At 41.6% G+C, this 22,147-nt stretch overlaps 1 protein-coding gene and 2 non-coding genes across 5 annotated transcripts in view; 1 reads left to right on the plus strand and 2 right to left on the minus strand.

Annotated features, from left to right (window-relative positions):
- Positions 1–16,294: 16,294 nt before the first annotated feature.
- On the minus strand, positions 16,295–16,367 carry trnak-uuu. The gene has a single exon. It is a non-coding gene; the product is annotated as a tRNA-Lys (tRNA).
- Positions 16,368–20,008: 3,641 nt separating this feature from the next.
- trnat-ugu lies at positions 20,009–20,081 on the minus strand. The gene has a single exon. It is a non-coding gene; the product is annotated as a tRNA-Thr (tRNA).
- Positions 20,082–20,416: 335 nt separating this feature from the next.
- LOC124868279 (E3 ubiquitin-protein ligase DTX1-like) overlaps positions 20,417–22,147 on the plus strand; it is a 32,018-nt gene continuing 30,287 nt past the window's right edge. The window contains exons 1-3 of one of the 3 annotated variants that reach the window (XM_047365338.1): positions 20,417–20,587; positions 20,706–20,818; positions 21,669–21,895. In XM_047365338.1, the coding sequence (XP_047221294.1) occupies positions 21,685–21,895 (211 nt within the window). In that variant the 5' untranslated portion in view covers positions 20,417–20,587; positions 20,706–20,818; positions 21,669–21,684. Of the gene's footprint in view, positions 20,819–20,854; positions 21,429–21,668; positions 21,896–22,147 lie in introns of those variants that run through there. The other 2 variants (XM_047365337.1, XM_047365336.1) reach the window with 2 other exon arrangements.

The following is a 22,147-nucleotide window of genomic DNA, read 5'->3' on the forward strand; positions in this document are numbered from 1 at the left end:
TATTTAATCTTCTGATTCTAGTAACATCAACTGTATTTCAAATCCTATATAAATGTCTCCCTTTTATCTCATTATTCCACCTCACTTTCCATAATTTCTTGATTTCTTTCCAAACTACACTTTTACCTTCAGATTTAGACACCTTTATTGACATATCTATATCTATATTTTTAACAGCCTCCTTGTGAAGTAGCTGCCCTTTGTAATCAAAACTTTATTTAACATCAAGTAACATTACAGAATAATGTAAACAGTAATATTAAAAAGCAGTAGTTATAAATCTCAAAGGGAAAGGTAAAAAATAACCAAAAAATAAAAATAAAAAACCATAAAAAACATGAAGTCATTTTGAAATTAAAAACCTTTTTCAAGGAAGTACTGGCTATATTGGTTAAGAGGCAGCAACAAATAAAACACAAAGTGTTACACAGCTAAAAAAAAAAAACAACAAACTATGAAAAACAGTTACACTTTATCAAATCAGCCTCAATAATTTTTAGTTTGGAAGTAAAAGCACTCAATGAGATACATTTAAGATTTTCTGTAGCAGTTCCAAGAGAATGGAGATATATAAAAAAAACAAAAACAAGAAAACTCCACAAATGTTAAATACAATGTTAGCATTAAATTATTCCTGGAGGGCAGCAGGTTTTTCAGGGCATTTATAGTTTAAATTGGGTATGTTCAAACTTTGCAAGTTTGAACTTGACTTTAGGCATTCTGTGTAAATGTCGATAGACTTCAGAAGCATCTTGATGTCAGTTTTTATTGCAACCATTTGGAACAGACAAGAGAAATACTTTTCAAACCAGTTTGTAATAATGTCATCATCCATTTTGCATTCATTGCAACTTTCTTCTCGCATTTGTTATTTATATATACATATATATACATATATACATATATGCATATACACAGGGACGTGCACTGATAGACACTAGGTGGTGCTTGAGCACCTGCCCTTTTATTCTATGGACAAAAAAGTGCCGTCCTGAAATCTTTTTTTTTTTGTTTTTTTACAGTGTATAGTTTGGAACCCAAGGTACCATTTCTGAATTTTAAGGCCTATAATAACAGTGCCCCACGTTTTTGAAATTTTGAGCAACAACTACCACCCCGCCTCGTGTGTCTCTCAACGGAGACGGGCTGCGTGCAGAGCGGAGAGTTGGACCTGTGCTGGTCCAGCTTAAATCTTCTCTCCTCCCCTCCGCTGTCAGATTGAGCCCTGCCCTGCAGACAGGCCGGCTGGCTTTGCAGTACAGCAAACAGAGCTCATTTTGTTAAATTTTCAGGCCATCACAACACTTCTCAAAATGGCAGTCCTTTAGTCAGATCCCTACTACATCAAGCAGTCATCTTATATACATTCCAGACCCCACCCCAATTCAAAACAGCCAATCATCTCCGTCTTCCAGAGCGGGAAAAGAAACAAATAAGTTAATTTTCACATTGATATTGAAGACATTAACAATTCTTTATCAATAGTAAAACATTTAGCAAACTTGGTATGTGTACAGATACATATTTTACAAGTCAAATAATTTTTTTAAATTACTTTGACTTTCTACACAATTTCAACCAATCAAACTCCTGCTTTCATCAGCTCACTTCCTATATCAGAGCCGGGTTTGAGGCGGGCCTCCTCTTTAGCTGAACTCCCGATGGCTGCCACAGAAGACACACCCACATGGTAAACAAACAATTCAACCGTATATGAATACACAGTGTTTGCAATTAATCCCACACTGGAACTAATGTAAAAAGGTTAAAGAAGAACTTAGTGCTTCTTAACATTTAGTCATTTCCTCCCCCCCTGATTGACAAATCTCAGGCAAACGAGAAAGGTAGCCAGCAATAAGGTTTTTCTTACCTGAACAATGCTGTATGGTGAACTGGTATGGCTGGAGGGCAGGGCACCAATGTAATATTCAGGCATTCAGATGCTGCTTGGAGAGCAGCCATGTCAATGGTCTGTGATCAATTGGTAAAATAAACTCTCTTCCAAGGAGGTAATATTTTAAAGAGTCCACAGCCCACTTTATTGCCAGTCCTTCTTTTTCTACTGTAGAGTACTTTTTCTTGGTCAAAGAGCTTCTTACTCAAGAAAAGGACAGGCATTTCTTCGCCAGCCTGTCCCTGAGCCAGTACTGCTCCAAGTCCAACATTTGAAGCATCCTCTTGTACGACAAAAGGCTTGGTAAAGTCAGGACTCTGCAACACAGGAGCTTGACATATCTGATTCTTTAAGGTTTGAAAAGCATGTTCACAGTCATCATTCCACATGATCTTAGAAGTAGATTTTTTTGTTAACTCAGTCAGACTAGCTGCCAAAGTTGAGAAATGGGGAATAAATCTTCTATACCACCTAACTAAACCCAAAAATGACTTCACTTGCTTCTTTGTTTTGGATCTGGGGATTGTTTGTATAACTTTTATCTTTTCAACTTGTGGCTTTATTTGTCCATGTCCAACAAGGTATCCCAGGTATTTTACTTCTTGTGCCCAGGCACACTTGTTCACATTTAGGGTCAATCCAGGATTCTGGAACTTTGCCATCACAACCTTTAGGTGTTGTAAGTGATCCTCCCAAAACTCACTGTAAATCACAACATCATCCAGGTAGGCAGCAGCAAACTTTGAGCAGTCACTAAGGATAATATCCATTAACCTTTGAAAGGTAGCTGGTGCCCCATGAAGACCAAATGGTAGCACCGTATAATGAAATAAGCCCATTCCTGGAATCTGAAATGCCGTGTATTCTTTACAGGATGGATCTAATGGCACTTGCCAATAACCCTTACATAAATCTAAAGTGGTGATGTATTTGGCCATTCCTAGTCTTTCCAGTAGCTCATCAATGTGTGGCATGGGATAAGAAACGAGACAGGAAATGCTGTTTAACTTTCTCAAATCTGAACAAAATCAAAGTTGAGTTGAGTTTTTCTTAGGAACAAGCACAATGGGATTTGACCACTCACTTCTTGATGGTTCTATCACTCCCATTTCCAGCATTGTCTGGACCTCCTTTTTCAGGGGTTCCATCATTCGTTCTGGAATCCTGTAAGGTTTAAGACGAACAGGTTTTGAATCTTCCAAAGTTATTTTGTGGGTTATAACATCAGTTCGCCCAGGTGCATCTGTAAAGAGAGATGGAAAAGATTGTTTAATCCCAGTCAACTGGGATCTTCAGTCAGATGCTCAGGAGCCTCTTCGGATTTGGCCACCTCTCTAGATGGACACATCTCAACTTCTCCAACCTCTAAAACGCCACTGTCCTCAGGCAGAACATCTTGTACCATCAGGATGTGCTTCACACCAGTTTCTGAAAGATTTCTCTCATGATATTCCTTTAGCAGGTTTACATAGAGCAATTGCTTTGGTTTGCGTTTGTCTGGACAGATGATTTCACATGTTACTGGACCTGTTCTTCTAGCCACCGTGTAGGGTCCTTGCCATTTACCTAGCAACTTATTTGGTCCAGTTGGCAAAAGTACTAAAACGTTTTGTCCAATCTTCAGCTCTCTTTCACGGGCATGTTTATCATACCATACCTTTAGCTTGTGTTGTGCCTTCTGCATATGGTCTTTAACCTTTTCTCTGTACATTTCCAGTTTGTCTCTCATTTGCAATATATAGGAGACGAGGTTTGTCGTTGGCAAAGCCCCTTCAGTGGAGCCAGGTGCCACTCCAGCCTCCAGTTCTCCTTCAGCATGTCCAAAGGGCCTCTAACCTGTCTTCCATAGAGCAGCTCAAAAGGAGAAAAACCAGTTGAAGCATGTGGTACTTCTCTGTATGCAAACAAAAGAAAAGGCAACCACTGAGCCCAAGTTTTGCCAGTATCACCAATAAACTTTCTCAACATTTGCTTTAATGTACCATTAAAACATTCCTCCAAACAATCTGTTTCAGGATGGCATAGAGCAGTACAAATGCCTTTTACACCAAGTTGGTGGTAAAGAGTTTTCATTAATTGTGACATAAAATTGGTACCTTGGTCTGTTAGAATCTCCTTTGGAATGCCAACTCTGGAAAAAGGGTCTACTAAACACCGGACAATGTGTTTTACCTGTAGAGAACGTAATGGATAGACATCTGGATATCTGGTTGCATAATCACAGATGACTAATGCATACTTATGCCCACCACTGCTCTTCGGTAATGGACCTATAATGTCCATAGCTATTCTCTCATAGGGCACAGACATTATTGGCAAAGTTTGCAATTGGGCTCTGTCGGAAACTTTGGTGGGAGCTACAAGCTGACATTCATGACATGTTTTGCAATAGTCAATCACATCTGTGTATAATCCTGGCCAATAAAGACGTTGAGCCACCCGATTATAAGTCTTTGCCTGTCCTAGGTGCCCTGACCATGGTACAGTGTGACTGAAATGCAGGATTACTGAACGGTACTCATGTGGCACAACAAGTCTGGGTTCCTCAATGTCCGCTAGATACAAAAGTTTATTCTTTATAATGAAAGGTTCTCCATCTGAACTTTTGAGCTCCACAGTACTCTTTTTTTCCACTATCTACTTGTTGTGCTTTATTAAAAAGAGGTTTCAAAGAAGGATCATTTTCTTGGCTCTCTTTAAAATTATTAGGAATTTGCCACTGGAGATCAACAGGTGGGCTTGATGGCAAAGCTACCTCTGAAAGTTTTGACCTACCCTTGTTTTTATTTTTCTCCTGTCTACGCTGTCGTTTTGTTTTTCTGATTTTACTTCCTACTTCATACAAATCATCTGCATCTGGCAGAGGTTCTAAACCTTTTTTCATAGAACGTGTGATGACGGCACAGAAATATGCCACAGGATTTTGTTGATCCAAACTGTCCAAGATTGGCAAGTCTTCCCCTAAAACAACATCATACACTAACTGATTCAAAATTCCGACAGTCAATATAAAAGCTTGGCCCTCAACTACAATAGTAACATCTGCAGTCGGAGAATCCTTCTGATCTCCGTGAACACAAGTAATGGATATAGGCTTATTAAAGTTTGGCAGTACATTGCTCAACAAAGAAGATTTCACCAGAGTTTGTGAGCTACCAGTGTCTACAAGCACCTTTCCAGTTTTGCCATTTATTGTCCCATCCACCACGTGCTTATGTGGAATCTGACCATCTATCAGTTCACAATCATGATCTTTAGAAGGTACCACTGATAACTCTACTGACTTGGGTTTTCTTAAAGGACATAAAGAAGCTTTGTGACCAGGCAGCTGACAATAATAACAAATGAGGTTATACTTTGAACTGGTGTATATAGGTTTCTTACCACTCCTAATGTCCAAGCCATCAACATTAGTTGCTCCCGAAGGTTTTACCTCTACAAATCTTGGTCTCCCCACAGTTATTGTTGACTTTCAAGGTTCTTGATGAGCAGCCAGGTAACGCTCAGCCAGATTTGCTGCTTACCCTCCAGTCTTTGGATTATTCTCCTTTACCCATGTGCGGACATCTGGCCGAAGCACATGTAGATACTACTCCAACATTATGGTTTCCCCAATCTCGTCTTTACTCCGACTGTCAGGTCGCATTCATCTCTTGTAGAATCCTTTTATCTGATGGTAGGTTTCACGTACACTTTCCCCCACTGGTACATTGGTGCTTCGAAACCTAAATCTGTAGGTCTCCCCTGTCACATTAAACTTGGATAACACTGCAGCTTTAATGGCATCATAAGACTCAGACTGTTCTTCATCCATGCCACAGTGTTTGCAATTAATCCCACACTGGAACTAATGTAAAAAGGTTAAAGAAGAACTTAGTGCTTCTTAACAACTTGCTTCCTAAACTTCGGATGAAAAAGTTAAAACTTCACCTGCCTCCATTTTATCTAAACAGAACAGGCCAATCAATGGCATACCTTTACCTGCTATGTCTTCTATGGCCGCCACCAGGTGCTAGGAGAATGTCTAGGATTTAACTCTTAGATTAAATTAGAAGAAAAAAATAAATTCAAATCTATCTCATAGCTGTCTGTATTACATTTGCTACAATGATCCATGATGACTTCTGTTAGACTCATGTTTTTGTTTTTTTTATTGCAATTACGGTCAAATGAGCTGGTTAACATTACAATTCATACACTACTAAAATACCTTTAATAAAGTTCAGTAAATGTGGGGCATGTAGGCTATGTTATTTTCTACTTCTGTGTGTAAAAATGATGATGTGATCAGAATATTTTATTTTCTAAATAGCAGACATCAGTTCTCAGGATTTGTAATCTCATTCATTTTTATTCTCTAAGAATAATTTCTGTTATATATCACTCTGGCTACATGCGGAAGTATAGAAGATTCTTCTTATAATCATAGTCCCCTGTGTGTGTGTGTATTTATATATATATATATATATATATATATATATATATATATATATATATATATATATATATATATATATATATATATGCACACACATACAGGGGTGGTTTTCGTCCCAGCCGTGGAACACTGGACCAGCTCTATACCCTCTACAGGGTGCTCGAGGGTTCATGGGAGTTTGCCCAACCGGTTCACATGTGTTTTGTGGACCTGGAGAAGGCATTCGACTGTGTCCCTCGTGATGCCCTGTGGGGGGTGCTCCAGGAGTATGGAATCGGGGGCCCTTTACTAGGGGCCATCCGGTCCCTGTACGAGCGGAGCAGGAGTTTGGTCCGCATTGCCGGCACTAAGTCGGACCTGTTCCCAGTGCATGTTGGACTCTGGCAGGGCTGCCCTTTGTCACCGGTCCTGTTCATAACTTTTATGGACAGGATTTCTAGACGCAGCCAAGGGCCGGAGGGGGTCTGGTTTGGGGACCAGTGGATTTCGTCTCTTCTTTTTGCGGATGACGTGGTCCTGCTGGCCCCCTCTAGCCAAGACCTACAGCATGCGCTGTGGCGGTTCGCAGACGAGTGTGAAGCGGCTGGATGAGGATCAGCTCCTCCAAGTCCGAGGCCATGGTACTTGACCGGAAAAGGGTGGCTTGTCCTCTTCAGGTTGGAGGGGAGTTCCTGCCTCAAGGGGAGGAGTTTAAGTATCTCGGGGTCTTGTTCACGAGTGAGGGAAGAATGGAGCGGGAGATCGACAGACGGATCGGTGCGGCTGCTGCAGTAATGGGGGCACTGTGCCGGTCCATTGTGGTGAAGAGAGAGTTGAGCCGAAAAGCAAAGCTCTCAATTTACTGGTCGGTCTACGTTCCTACCCTCACCTATGGCCATGAACTTTGGGTCATGACCGAAAGAACGAGATCACGGATACAAGCGGCTGAAATGAGCTTCCTCCGTAGGGTGGCCGGGCACTCCCTTAGAGATAGGGTGAGGAGCTCGGCCATCCGGGAGGGGCTCAGAGTAGAGCCACTGCTCCTCCACATCGAGAGGAGCCAGTTGAGGTGGCTCGGGCATCTATACCGGATGCCTCCTGGACGCCTTCCTCGGGAGGTGTTCCAGGCACGTCCCACCGGGAGGAGGCCCAGGGGACGGCCCAGGACACGCTGGAGGGACTATGTCTCTCGACTGGCCTGGGAACGCCTTGGGCTCCCCCTGGAGGAACTGGAGGAGGTGTCTGGAGAGAGGGACGTCTGGGCGTCTCTCCAGACACCTAAGGGGTTTTAGAGCAATGTCCACTTGAAATTACAGGCGTTGGACAATGAAAGTGAAACACCTGTCATTTTAGTGTGGGAAGTTTCATGGCTAAATTGGACCAGCCTGGTAACCAGTCTTCATTGATTGCACATTGCACCAGTAAGAGCAGAGTGTGAAGGTTCAATTAGCAGGGTAAGAGCACAGTTTTGCTCAAAATATTGAAATGCACACAACATTATGGGTGACATACCAGAGTTCAAAAGAGGACAAATTGTTGGTGCACGTCTTGCTGGCGCATCTGTGACCAAGACAGCAAGTCTTTGTGATGTATCAAGAGCCACGGTATCCAGGGTAATGTCAGCATACCACCAAGAAGGACGAACCACATCCAACAGGATTAACTGTGGATGCAAGAGGAAGCTGTCTGAAAGGGATGTTCGGGTGGTAACCCGGATTGAATCCAAAAAACATAAAACCACGGCTGCCCAAATCACGGTAGAATTAAATGTGCACCTCAACTCTCCTGTTTCCACCAGAACTGTCCGTCGGGAGCTCCACAGGGTCAATATACACGGCCGGGCTGCTATAGCCAAACTTTTGGTCACTCATGCCAATGCCAAACGTCGGTTTCAATGGTGCAAGGAGTGCAAATCTTGGGCTGTCCTGAAGGCGGTGCCGTGTATCAGGATGACAATGCACCAATACACACAGCAAGACTGGTGAAAGATTGGTTTGATGAACATGAAAGCGAAGTTGAACATCTCCCATGGCCTGCACAGTCACCAGATCTAAATATTATTGAGCCACTTTGGGGTGTTTTGGAGGAGCGAGTCAGGAAACGTTTTCCTCCACCAGTATCACGTAGTGACCTGGCCACTATCCTGCAAGAAGAATGGCTTAAAATCCCTCTGACCACTGTGCAGGACTTGTATATGTCATTCCCAAGATGAATTGACGCTGTATTGGCCGCAAAAGGAGGCCCTACACCATACTAATAAATTATTGTGGTCTAAAATCAGGTGTTTCAGTTTCATTGTCCAACCCCTGTGTATATATATATATATATATATATATATATATATATAGAGAGAGAGAGAGAGAGAGAGAGAGAGAGATAGTATGGATCATTTGGGAACATACAAAGCACTTTTTTTTATTTTTTTTAAATTCATTAGCAGTTTTAATGAGGAGGGAGGCCCTACAATAGCCATGAGAGGACAGGCCCGCCTGCGAGTGCTCTGGGATGGGGAACTGTCCCTCAACAGCAACCTTTGTTCATTGAGAATAGTAAAAACAGTTCATGGGTCTCTTGTAACACCAGAAAAGTCACAATATTTTGACACAATTAAATTGTTTTGTAAATCTAGTTGCTAGATGGATCTCAACATTCACTAGATACAGCAACAAAGTCATTGCTTTGGCAACAGTTCCTTGTCCTACCAGCTATGAAAGAAACAGCACACATGCATCATTACGTAAATGTAGCTATGTGTGATGTATGATTCTTTGATAGCATTACTTTATTTTGCTCTGTCCCACACCAGCTAGAACAGCTCAGCTAAGCAGTCATTGGACTGAAGTTCTAAAGATTCCTGGTTCCAGTTGGTCCGTTTACAATTTACTTTGTATAAAGTTTTGTATAGAATCAGTGGGAAGGCACGGTGATATACGCTATTGGTCAACAATTACACCATCTTATGTTGAAATACTAATTTTCTTCAACATGACCTTGGTAAAAATTGTCATTCTCATTGACCTTAGGCATATTTCAACAACAACATTAGCAGTACTTTGTTTTGGTTTTATGTAATGACTTCTGTTTGACGACTGCTAATGCTAATAATGATGGTCCATAGCTACGAGCTAGGCTATAGCTAGCTCTAAAAATCATTATCCTGGAAGTTATTATCTCAGTCCAACGTCTTCCTACATGGATTGATGAAAGACATTACTCTTGGATAATGTTTTAATCCCAACATAATTTCCAGGTTAGTGTTGTGAGGAAGTCCAGTACTGGATGAGAAGCAACCGTACACATGATCAGGACACCTGGCAGCTCTCACCTTTTCTTCTCTGGATGTCCCAAAGAACCAAAAGGAGGCATCATTCTTCTGATCTCCATTTGTTGCTACCTGTCTGTCCCTGATGTTTTCCTTGGACTGAAATGCTTTTCATAAGACACTCACACCCACCTGCTGCCAGTGATTAGCAGGCTCTGCACTGGTGGTCCAGAAAACTTCTTTTAGCTGTAATATTCTCAGCAGCAGTTTCCTCTATGTGAGACTGTTTGGATGCAAACCGATGATACTGAACAGTTTTCCTTGGAGGTCATCATTGCCACCAAAAGAAAATAATGACTTATAGCACACCTGCCCTCTTCCACAGCAATCAGTCAGTCAGAGTAATTTCTGCTGGACTCTTTCACAGTTTCACATTTGCTCATTAAAAGACTGCACTGACATGTCGTTTGATAGATTTTTGTTTCACATTGTATGAAAAAATCTTGGAATATTTGCCCGTCCTCCATCCCATCAATTCTTCATCGGGCAACAAAGAAACAGTTTTAGTTTAAAGTTGACTTTGCGTTTATTTAGCTCCATTTCCTCTCTTTGTTTTTTTATGTAGGAAAGTACTTTAGCTCACAGAATACCTGACAGTTTTATGGCTTTCACTTCCTGTTTACCCATTTCACACTTCACGCACAGAAGCACAACAGGACCCTGTTTAATCTGCAGAAAACATGCCACTGAAAAAACATCATTTAAAGTATAAATGAAACACCAACAAAATAACAGAAATGAACTTTGAAGTGATCATGATTTTGTCAAGTAAAAGGTGAAAAATGTGTCCTATAGTTGAAAGCTGTTCTACCCACAGGGAATCAAATAAAGAGAAGTGGGTTTTCAGTGGAAAGAGTGGGCTAACAGGCTGTTTAAAGGAAGTCGGTGTGGTATGCAGAAAACACTGAACTGCTGTCACCTACGCAACAATACTCGTACGATGAAGGCAGACTGGATTATGACGATTTTCATGAGTAAGTAATAAAAGGAGCTTTTACTTTGTGTTACATTACAGTTTAGTCAGTGGAATCGGTAAACATTGACACAATGTGTTCACTTCTGCTCCAACTTACGTTAAATAAGTAGAAATTTCTCTCGGTGATGAGCTTTAGCTATTACAAACCAAGAGGAAGGTGTGGGATCTAAACACAGATTTAATTAATAGGAAACTGGAAAAAAGTCCAAAAACGCATTTAAAAGGTGAAAATTCAAAAATCTGAAGACTAAAGCAGAAAAAAATAGAACCAGGAGCTTGAGGGACAATAACAACAAAGGTCTGGCAGTATTTTAGGCAATTATCAGATTAAGTTAGATAGTTTTGTTTTTTACATGTTTAATTAACTGTCTAAAGTCACATCAGAAACCAATCTGTAAGTTCAGTCCAAAGTTTGACAGCTTAGTAAACATTTTATTCACTGATATTTTCAACTACTTGATGCTATCAGTGAAACCAGCTTTAACGACCAAGCAGATAAAGGTACACAAGTCTTCAAGCAGGCAAATTCACGTTGGGTAGCAGGAAAAGACATTTTATTGTTTAAAATTAACATTTAAAGGACTCTACCGGTTATACAGATTATAACATGTTCAACGCATCAGTAACCAGGACTCCCAGCCAACATTTTTACACGAGCCCATAAATGGCCCCCATAAGGGATGTCTGCCTCATGCCTTGATGCAGGACTCCTCGATAGCAGGAGTACTGACCCAAATAGCCACATTTTGCATCCAAGCAGTCCTTTGAAATTGCGATATTGTACACATCAGTAATGCAACGATATTGTGCAGCTCTACTCTGATGCAGAATAACTCTGGGTAAAAGGTGGGCCCAAATGGGTCCTCAGTGAGTTGCCCAAATATGAATTAATTTTTTCATACACATTTGAGACCCATTCTGCAATATCTTATGCCTCTACACCTCATCAGGGAACCCGAGCTGTTTGGACCCATCGACAGAAACCTGTTTTTATTAATACGTTTGGCTTAGTTAAATCAGAGAATCCACTCAGAGATATGCAGCTTCCACTGTAGCCTCAGGGGGCAACAGTGCAGTGGTTTATTATACACTGTGCGCTAGAAAGGAGGAGAAAAAGAAAAGAAAAAACCAAAGTGATTTCTCACCAGGATATTAATTCTGTCCTTGTGGTTCCTGACAGATAAATTATCCAAAATTGTGTTTCCACAACAGAAAGCTTTTCCAGCAACATGGGCATCAAGTTTTACCTCCCTGCATTTTCACTGCATTTAGAAAGGTAAAAACAAATACCGTAGAGTATTTACCCCAGTTATGAGGCCGCGGTGGGGAAGTGAACGTTTTTTATTTACCAGGAACATATGGATGGCGTCTCTGCCACAATGAGCAGCTGAGCCAGACCTCAGTAGACCTGGCTGTGGTGGGAGAAGCTATGGTCCTTACTGAACGCGGCAAAAGGGCACTTTGACCGTGGCGCGCTGTGATGGTTACTGGTGCAGCCAATAGAGACAGGATGTCTATTAAATGGCGCCAGATTGAGCAGGATGCAGCCTACTTAACATTGTTCTCTGAATCATTTACATATTTTTTCTCTGCTTCTCTGTCTCACTTCACCAAGTTTATTTCTAATGTTGGTTTTAGCACAAAAACATTTTGCAGAGAAAACGTCGACGATATCTACTAACTTTAAATCCCACAGAAAATGACATTTTTAGTGTGGAAGCCCCCATAAGATGCAGCATCTGTTGACTTAATGCCCCTGTTCCACAGTGGAAACACTCACACATTGCTGGTTTACTTCTTCTGTTCATGACCCTAACCGTTACTTTGTTTATCTGTTTGGCGCCACCCTCTGAATAGGAGTGTTATTACCGCTGTCAGTATGCACAGTCATTGTGGTCACAAACATCTGGGCTTCACACTGTTATCCAGGAACAGTCAAGGTGTATGTTAGTGGGCAGGGAGGCTTTGCAGTCAAGCAGATGCTAGAAAGGACTGGGAGGTATGAATGAGAACTAAGTACCCATCCAGCCTGACTAAAATACCTTTGGGGCCCACCAACACTTGTTGGCTGGGACTGCAGTTAGATTGTGGTTGCACGTTGGAAATGTCCACGATCTCCTTGACACAGAACATAGCAGGAACAAGCGTTGCAATGGCAGTGTTGGTTATCAGTCTAGTGTGAGTCTTCCAATATGGCAGACAGGCTGTTTGATTACATCAAATCAAAACTTATCAAGATAAAATGGGCATGGAAAATATTTATATGTCAAAATATTGTTTGAATAATTCGATTTAAACAGAGAAATAAAGATTCATGTTTGGATAAAACTAAACATTTAAAGCCATTCAGAAAACAAGCAGCCACTATTCTTCCCATCTATTTATGCTGATGCTCTGAGAGAGTTTCTCTTCAAACATTCATTTCAGCTCATCGGTTTGGTTTTAACAGAAGCAGATCCATGAAGCTCCACTCTGTGCTTAATCAGTAGAAACACCAGGACAGCAACGCTAATGTCACAAGTATATATATGTAATTAAAATGATATGATCTACCTTTGGAAAACTATTAAGATTAGGTACACCTAAACTTGTTCTGCTTTGGTCCATTTAATCCCCTTCAGGTTTTACTACCATGTCTGGGTTTGTTCCAGCTGCTGAGGTCCAGCATGTCCACTTTGGTTCAACCATCATTCTGGGCTGCAACATCTCCTTCCTACCTTTATGAAACAGCATGGTTTAAACAAAACCCAGATCTTATTCCAACTGTGGTCCTCTACGCCACCCTGAAAGAGGGACGACCGTTTGAATGTAGGGTAGAATTTTTAATCCTGATCCAGAGACAGAGATCAGATATTTTATTGACAGTACAAGTTAAACACTAACGACCACATTTTATGTTTTCAGTGTTTCGGCTCAGTCCTCGTCATTCAGCGAGTCTGATGAACCGGTCCCTGGCCCTGAGGATTACTGGTGTCCAAGCAGGGGATCTGGGCCTGTATTATTGTACTGCCAATATGAATGCACGTGTGATAGTTGGTAGAGGAACAATGATTCATAGTAAGCATTCCTCCCATCATTTTAGATGAGGATGTACAACGCAGAACATCAGGTTTTTCCCTAACCGTAAAGCTCTGGATTTTTGTTTGTAGAACCTTTTCCTGCAGTGTCAGCAGCAGTCTGGCTGTTACACTAAACATCACTGAGCTTCAGCCTTTACGCTCTTCTTTTATGTGTATTTTCTATAATTAAACACTGATGGCAAAACCTTCTGCCAACAAAATAAGAGTCATGCTGTAGGGAATGACACATTCAACAAATTAGCAGTTAATTTGGACTTAATGAGTTCCTCCTGATGCTTAAGAGAAGTAAAATTGGCAATAAAACCCCCAGAGGTCCTTTAACGCTTCCTAGAATGATAGGATTGCTTCTCTAAAGTCATTGCTGATGTCTTTCCATCCTGACATTGTGTTAACAGTGTGCTTCAGATCAGCAATCTCCCAACATTCCTGCTCCTGAGAGCTTGTCACCCATCTCTTACCATCCTTCTTAAATCACATGGAAGTAGCAAGGGTGTACTTAGTTTTTACCACACAGCGTTTCTATTTAAGATTAATAGTTGTTTAACAATCAGTGACAGTCTGGAATGTATTGTGATTTTCTTAAAGATAGATTGTAATCATTTAGAACCTGGTAGAGAACCGATTATTTTATTATCACCAGAACCAAACAGACTCTAGAACCTAACGCTGTTGTTCTCTATATTTACCATGACCCTAATGAGATGATATACAGTACTGTGCAAATGTTTTAAGCAGCTGTGAAAAAAATGCTGTAAATAAAGAATGCTTTCCGAAATATAAATGATGATTGTTTATTTTTATCAATTTACAAAATGTGAGCGAACCCAAACATACAGCCAAAGTCATGAAGAACTACCTTCAGCGTAAAAAAGAACAAGATTTGCTGGAAGTGATGGTCTGGCCCCACAGAGCCCTGATCTCAACATCATGGAGTGTTTCTGGGATTACACAAAGAGACAGAAGAATGTGAGGAAGCCTCCATCCACAGAAGATCTGTGGTTAGTTCTCCAAGATGTTTGGAACAACCTACCAGCCGAGTTCCTTCAAAAACTGTGTGCAAGAACCTAGAAGAACTGATGCTGTTTGGAAGGCAAAGGGTGGTCACACCAAATATGGATTTGATTTAGATTTCTCCTTTGTTTATTCAATGCATTTTGTTGATTGATGAGAATAAAGGATTAACACTTCCATTTTTGAAAGCATTTTTTCACACATGCCTAAACCTTTTGCACAATACTGTATGATAAATGTCTGTATTGGGTACAGTTATTACAATAAACTGTAAATAAACTGATTAATTTCAGATTTGGTTTAACCCTGTCTCCTTGGATGTGTCCACTTCCAGATTCCTCCCAGGTTCTGTTCCAACACTGGTACCCTGTAGCTTTGTGTTCTGGGTTGCTGGTTATGGTTCTGGCTGTTTGCATCACGCACTGGAAAGCCAGACACAGGAAGTAGAAGACCACCAACAGGAACTCCAGCAAACAACTACTGAAAAAACAATATTATGTCACAGCATGGCTGACGGATGACAACCATTAATTTAGCCTGCGTAACATATATGAACTCACTATGTCTTTCAGTTGTTTATGTCCTTATAAATATTACAAAGATATTTTTTTATTTGGATTTTATTTGGAAATTGGTTTTTATTTATTGTATTTAGCTCTGTAATTCATTTGCAAGTAGTTTAATGCAACATTTAATTAAGGAAAAGCTTTAATTCTATGTTTTGCTTATTTGTTGTGCTATAAATACTTAAACATTTGTCTGCTTTTATTATTTATTTAATTGTGAATTCTGACATGCATAATGTGGGTTTTAAAAGGTATCCTTACTGGTGATTAATTTTAGCTTGACCATTTTTAATACTGAACTTTGAAGCTTGCACCTTCAAAACCAGTTTACCTAGTTCAGGTGCTGCACAAAGCATAAAGTCTCACACCAATCATTTATATTTTCTAATATGTAATCAACTAAACCGTTAAATACATTAAATTAAAGGCTAAAATTAAAGGAAAGAAATTATTTGCAAGCATTTAACCAGATGTTTGGAAATTGTTATTAATATTATAAATTTCGTTTTATTTTTTTATCTCAACATTAGGAGGGTTTCTGGGAGAATACACGGTCCGCATCATTTACACGCCGGTAAGGACTGCAGCGCGCCGGATGGGTGGAGTTGATACCACATCATCACTATAAACCCCAGATTATCAACAAAAACGGTGCAGACCATGTGGTTGATAGTAAAACAGCACGGTGGAGTCAAATCCTGAGGAAAGTCATCTGATCTGATATTATAAACTCCAGGCTGTAGGTCATTTCATTTGGTTTGTGTTCCTTTGCATATTTGTTCTCAACTGCTAATCTTTCAAGATTCAGAGGTACAAATCTTTACTGTTGCCTGAATTTTAAGAAACTACTCATGTTTCGCTTCAGTTATGATTTCTAGTTGGTTAACTCGCCGGATGCCAGGTCAGAAAGAGCACTAACCATCCCTAATTTAAGTGTTTTTTGTCTAAACCGGACGTAGCCCTATTAAAAGGTCAATATTCAGGCTTTGACTAGAATTACAAAGAAAGAAAACGTCAAAAAAAGCTACCGCCCGAACAGGGACTTGAACCCTGGACCCTCAGATTAAAAGTCTGATGCTCTACCGACTGAGCTATCCGGGCCCTGTATGCTGGTCCAGGGACTGTCAAAAATAACCGATACCTTCAATTTAGTTCAATTCAATTCAATTCAAAAATACTTTATTGATCCCAAAGGGAAATTAAATGTTGTTGTAGCTCATATTATGAAGGTTTCTTCAAAGAGTCGTTGTAGATGCTGATGGCTGTGAGCAGGAAGGATCTCCTGTAGCGCTCCATCTTACAGCAGATCTGAAGAAGCCTCTGACTGAAGACACTCTGTTGTTGTAGGACAGTCTGATGAAGAGGATGCTCAGGGTTCTCCATAATGTTCTTCATTTTATGAAGAATCCTTCTTTCCACAATGATCTCCAGAGGAGTCCCCAGAACAGAACCAGCCTTTTTTATCAGCATGTTGAGCTTTTTTAAGTCCCTGGTTCTGATGCTGCTTCCCCAGCAGATGATGGAGAAGAGATCAGATTCTCCACAACAGACTTATAGAAGATCTGCATCATCTTGCTGCAAACAGCAAAGGACCTAAGCTTCCTCAAGAAGTACAGTCTGCTCTGTCCCTTCTTGTAGATGGCTTCACAGTTGCATCTCCACTCTAGTCTGTTGTCCAGGTGAACACTGAGGTATTTATACTCCTCCACCACCTCCACTTCTTCTCACATGATAGAAATAGTTTTTGACTTATTCCTGTTTCTCTTGAATCAATCATCTCCTTTGTTTTAGTCACATTCAGGATGAGATGATTGTTTACACACCATGCCACAAAGCGGTCCACCAGCTCCCCGAACTCAGTTTCTTCTCCATCTCTGATCCACCAACGACTGCAGAATCATCTGAGTATTTCTGCAGATGACAGGAGTCTGTCTTGTACTGGAAGTCTGAGGTGTACAGAGTGAAAAGGAATGGTGAGAGTACCGTCCCCTGTGGTGCTCCTGTGTTGCTGACTACCTGGTTAGACTCACAACCCTTCAGTCTCACAAACTGTGGTCTGTTTGTCAGGTAGTCTTTGATCCAGGAGATTGTTGAGGCCTCCACCTGAGTCTTCTGGAGTTTCAGACAAAGCAAATCAGGTTGGATTGTATTAAATGCACTGGAGAAATCAAAGAACATGATCCTCACAGTGCTGCTGGGTTTGTCCAGATGACAGTGGGTTTGTTGAAGCAGGTGTATGATGGCATCTTCAACTTCAACTCCACAGCGATAAGCAAACTGAAGGGGGTCCTGATGGTTTACTGTTTGCTTACTCAGGTGGGCCAACAGGAGTCTCTCTAGGACCTTCATGATGTGAGATGTCAGGGCAACAGGTCTATAGTCATTGAGGACTGATGGGTGAGTTTTCTTTGGTACCGGAACAAGACAGGAGGTCTTCCACAACACCGGAACCTTCTTCTGGGCCAGGCTAAGGTTGAAGAGGTGCTGCAGAATCCCACAGAGCTGCTCTGCACAGGCCTTCAGGACTCTAGGGCTGACATGATCTGGACCTGCAGCCTTATTCCGATTCAATCTCTCCAGTTGTCTCTTCACCTGACTTCTTGAGACACACAGGTGGAAGGGGAAAGCAAAGGAAGCATCAGCATCTTCTGATTTGGTTGAAGGCAAACATGTAGAAGCAGAAGGGTCTAGGGTTGAAGTGGAAGATAAAAAATGTGAGGTGTTACTGGACAGCTGTGGGTCCTGTGGGTCAAAGGAGGGTGGAATGTCTGTTGGCTGTGAGCAGGAGAGGAGGATGCTGAGCTTGTTTCTGAAGTGAACCTATTGAAGAATGTGTTCAGTTCATTGGTTCTGTCCAGACCTCCATCGGTCTGATCATCCTTCTGCTTGAAGCCTGTGATCTTCTTCATCTCTGTCCACACATCTCTGATATTGTTTTGCTGGAGCTACCTGCATTGATTACTACTGTTTTGGGTGTATTGTCCCCGCATTCATAAAAATGAACATGGTGCGCTGTGTCATCTAAATGTCTTCATCTGCCTGTTGACCTGTTCTTCCAGTTAATTTCAGGACATATCAAAACAGGGTTAATTGTCTAAAAATTCTGGTTGCATATACCTCTCTGACTCCTACCCTTGTTTTATACCCATTTCGTGCCTACCTACATTCATTTTGAATCTACCACCATACTGCCAAAAGTATTTGCTGGTCTTCCTTCAAATACTTGGACATCATATATTGATTCCATGGGATTTAAAATGATGGACAGATTCAACCCTTCTGAGAAGGTTTTCCACAAGGTATTCATGATCATTTTTGACCATTGTTCCAGAAGAGCATTTTTGAGGTCAGACACTGATGTAGGACCTGGCCTGCAGTCTCTGCTCTGATTTATTCCAAAAGTGTTCTTATGGGGTTGATGTGAGAAATTTCTGCAGGCCAGTCAAGTTTTTTTCAAACCAAACATCCTCATCAATGTCTTCAAAGTAAGGCCCACTTCTTCCCACAAGACGTTATACATCCAGGTGTTCTGCCACCATCATGATAGTACGGAAATAGCTTTCCACTTTGTTTGATTCCACATAAGTAAACCACAATGGTTGTGTATTGTTGGGTTGAAGGGTGTAAAAACAAAGGCAATAAACCAGTAAAGAGAAGTTTTCATTACATACCGAGAATCAGAAGTAAAGGTGAGCAAACTTTGCAACTAAGTGTCAACGAGTGTGTCTGACTAATTTCCAGAAGAAACACAAGCCATCGAATATGGTGCGGATTTGCTCTGATCACTAATAGCGGTAAGGACATTTTCAAACGTTTCAAACAAGAACCAAACTGGCGGTCAGTCAATAGTATTGAACTGGTTGCTGTAAAATATGTGCTTTGTACATTGTCAATCAAAAATAAAATGTGCATGTGCACAAACATGAAACGTAAGGAACTACAGAATGTAGGTATTTAAATGTACTTGTGCCTGGAAAAAAAGGTTGAAAGTGCTCAACTACTTCAAGGACCCTAGTTTCTCCATAGTGTAGGCCCTTTTTCTTAATTAAATAAATCACAATGTCTTTATAGGTGACTGCTGGGAGCGAATCCAACTCTGCTGACATGTTGCATTTGTATGATTCGCATGAATCTATAGCGATTACAGAGATCTTTGCTTCGTATCCATTTAAGGACACACCATCTAAAGTGTCTGTAACGCACTCCAGCACTTTAAAAATCCATAGCTCACGAAAGAAAATCAAAGAAAAAAACGGATCAAAGCTGTGGTAATGCTGCTCGTGATGCTTTTCCTTTGTAACACCGTTCACCATTATACTATCACCATGGCACATAACAGGAGTCACTTACTTCCTGACCATTCTTTCAGGAGTTATCTATTCTTCTTCTTCCACCAGACTACTTCTTACATGATGTATTCAGGCTGCTCAGGCAACTTTCAAACTCAGAATCATACTTACCAGTACCTTCAAATGACACGTCCCCCCAGCTCTAGAGTCCAGGGTCAGCATGCTTTGCAGCACTGCATCCGACACTTTGGTTTCCACTGGTGACCCATGGAAATTCATGCATTGAAGCTCTCTGGTTTAAAGGCCGAATGAACACATTGTCCTCAGTTTTTAAACCAGATCGGTAAGCTTTTTAATATATCCGCCTCAGCTGTGTGCCTCAATATAACAACACATTACTAAATAGCTTAAATTACATGTCTCATAAAAATCTAAAAATGGAAAAATAATCACAGGCCCCAGCGAGATTTGAACTCGCGACCCCTGGTTTACAAGACCAGTGCTCTAACCCCTGAGCTATGGAGCCGGAGACACTACACCATGACGTCATAATCCGTTAAATCCTTTCTCAATGCCAGGCCATCGTGGGGTTGATGATCATGTCTTGTTTCTTTACATAAATCGTTTTTATAGGTATTTCAATAAAGAAAACAAAGTAATTATCAGATCAACGCGGACTGAACCATTTACTGTTATTCCCCATTTCTCCACCAGGTGGAAGCATTTCATCCCTTTTTAAATCGCTGCAGCAAACGACTCAATAGAAAATCTGAAAACGTTAAATTTCATGAAAATTTTGATCGGTTTCTTTATTTGGACTTGCACTGAGCATTAAAGATGTAATTAGAACACAAATAAAAGTAGAGAAGATTGATTTGCAATTGCTGCCAGCGTGTTCTCCCCACGGGTGGGTTTTCTAGGCGTGGTGAGTGGAGGGAGCGGGGTGATTGGGGGCGGCTGTTGTCCTCGTCCACTCCGCAGTCTCACATCCAGTGTTTTTGCTACCATGACGCGAAGATGGAGGCGAAAAGGGTAGAATAAACATGGAAAATAATTTTTTTCTCCTCCTAACTTCAAAGGGAGGAGTTTTCTCTATCTAAGTTGATTTTATAAAATAAAAGTTAATTAAAGGATTTGTCTTTGTGTGAAGTGGAACGGGGGAGATAGACGGAACCATGCTGGACCCTAAAGGGTAGATTTAATTCATGAAGGAGTTCGTTAAAGTTTGTTCCAGAAGTCTTGGATTACGTAGCAGACCAACAGGTGAATGTTTCACAACTTAAAGACTCCTTTAATATGATTTAAAAACGATTTAATGATGGCTGATGGACCCAGCTCATTCAGCAGAGAAACAAAGGCTCGGTTTTGGTTGCATGTGTTGGGTTGTGTCTCCGGGATCCAGACCGGTTGAACCAGTTTTTCCTCCCCGGGTTGGGGAGTCACCAATCTGTGAGGTTGCGCCGTGTGAGGCCACCACTTTTCGGCTCGCTGCGCCACAAACTCGTCGATAACAAAAAGATAAAAAGCAATTAAAATCAGAAACAGGTGAGTGTTTCTGAAAAATCCCGCGGCGTGGGGGAACCACGGCACAGAGATTTCTGACCCTCTGAAGGCCTCCGAAACGGGCTGAAAATCAACCGAATCACCGGGGACGCTGTTGGCCCGCCTGGAAGGAGAAACATCAGCCAGGAAGATACCGAATCCCGGCCAGTTTCCAGCCCGCTCGCCCAGTGGGTGTTTTAGCGTCTCGTTACGGTGGTATAAGGAGGGAGGACCGTGATTTGCTTCGCCCAACTGCCATGAGAAAAGCCCGGAGCTCTGTGGAAGAATGTGCCGCCGCCTCCTCCCGGTGCTAGCCCCTCCGCGGCTCCATGTAAGGCACCTGCCTATCTTCTAGCTTTAGGAGACGATCTATTTTATTTAATTGGTTATGAGTTGAAATCATGGCAATAAACTGAAAGCTGGAAGATGAAATCAGATGACGAACAAAAACAGCGCTTTGTTTCTCTGCCGTGTGGTTAGCTTCTACTTCCAGCTGCCAGGCGCCGTTTTCAGCAAACAAATCCTCCTCATCCCGGCTTTCCTTCCGTTTTAACACTCATTTACTCCCCAGGGCCACCAGTAACAACATGCTACTGGCCTCCGCTGTGGTAGTGTGGGAATGGCTGAACGAGCACGGCCGGTGGCGGCCCTACAGCCCCGCCGTCTCCCACCAGATCGAGGCGGCCATCCGGAGCAGCGACCCCCGCGGAGGGAGCGTTGTCCTCGGCCAGGTCGACAGCAGGCTCTCGCCGTACATCATCGATCTCCAGTCCATGCACCAGTTCAGACAGGACACAGGTGAGATGGGAAGGTGCTGGAGACCAGAAGGTTGATGAATGAGGTCTTTGGGTCCTCTCTGTGGATTTGTTGATGCTGTTACAGATTATTGTAAAAACTGAGCCCAAAACACATCAATATGTGAAGTATTCGTGCTTCTTGTTGGACTCTTGGATAATGGACCCAGTTGTTCTGCTCTGTGGCCCAGCTGGTTTCCAACAGCAGTCAGCCAGATGTTGGCAGAAGATCATTTTGGGAGGAAATATGCAATTT

This window comes from Girardinichthys multiradiatus, chromosome 5, assembly GCF_021462225.1.
Source record: "Girardinichthys multiradiatus isolate DD_20200921_A chromosome 5, DD_fGirMul_XY1, whole genome shotgun sequence".
Taxonomy (NCBI): Eukaryota; Metazoa; Chordata; class Actinopteri; order Cyprinodontiformes; family Goodeidae; genus Girardinichthys; species Girardinichthys multiradiatus.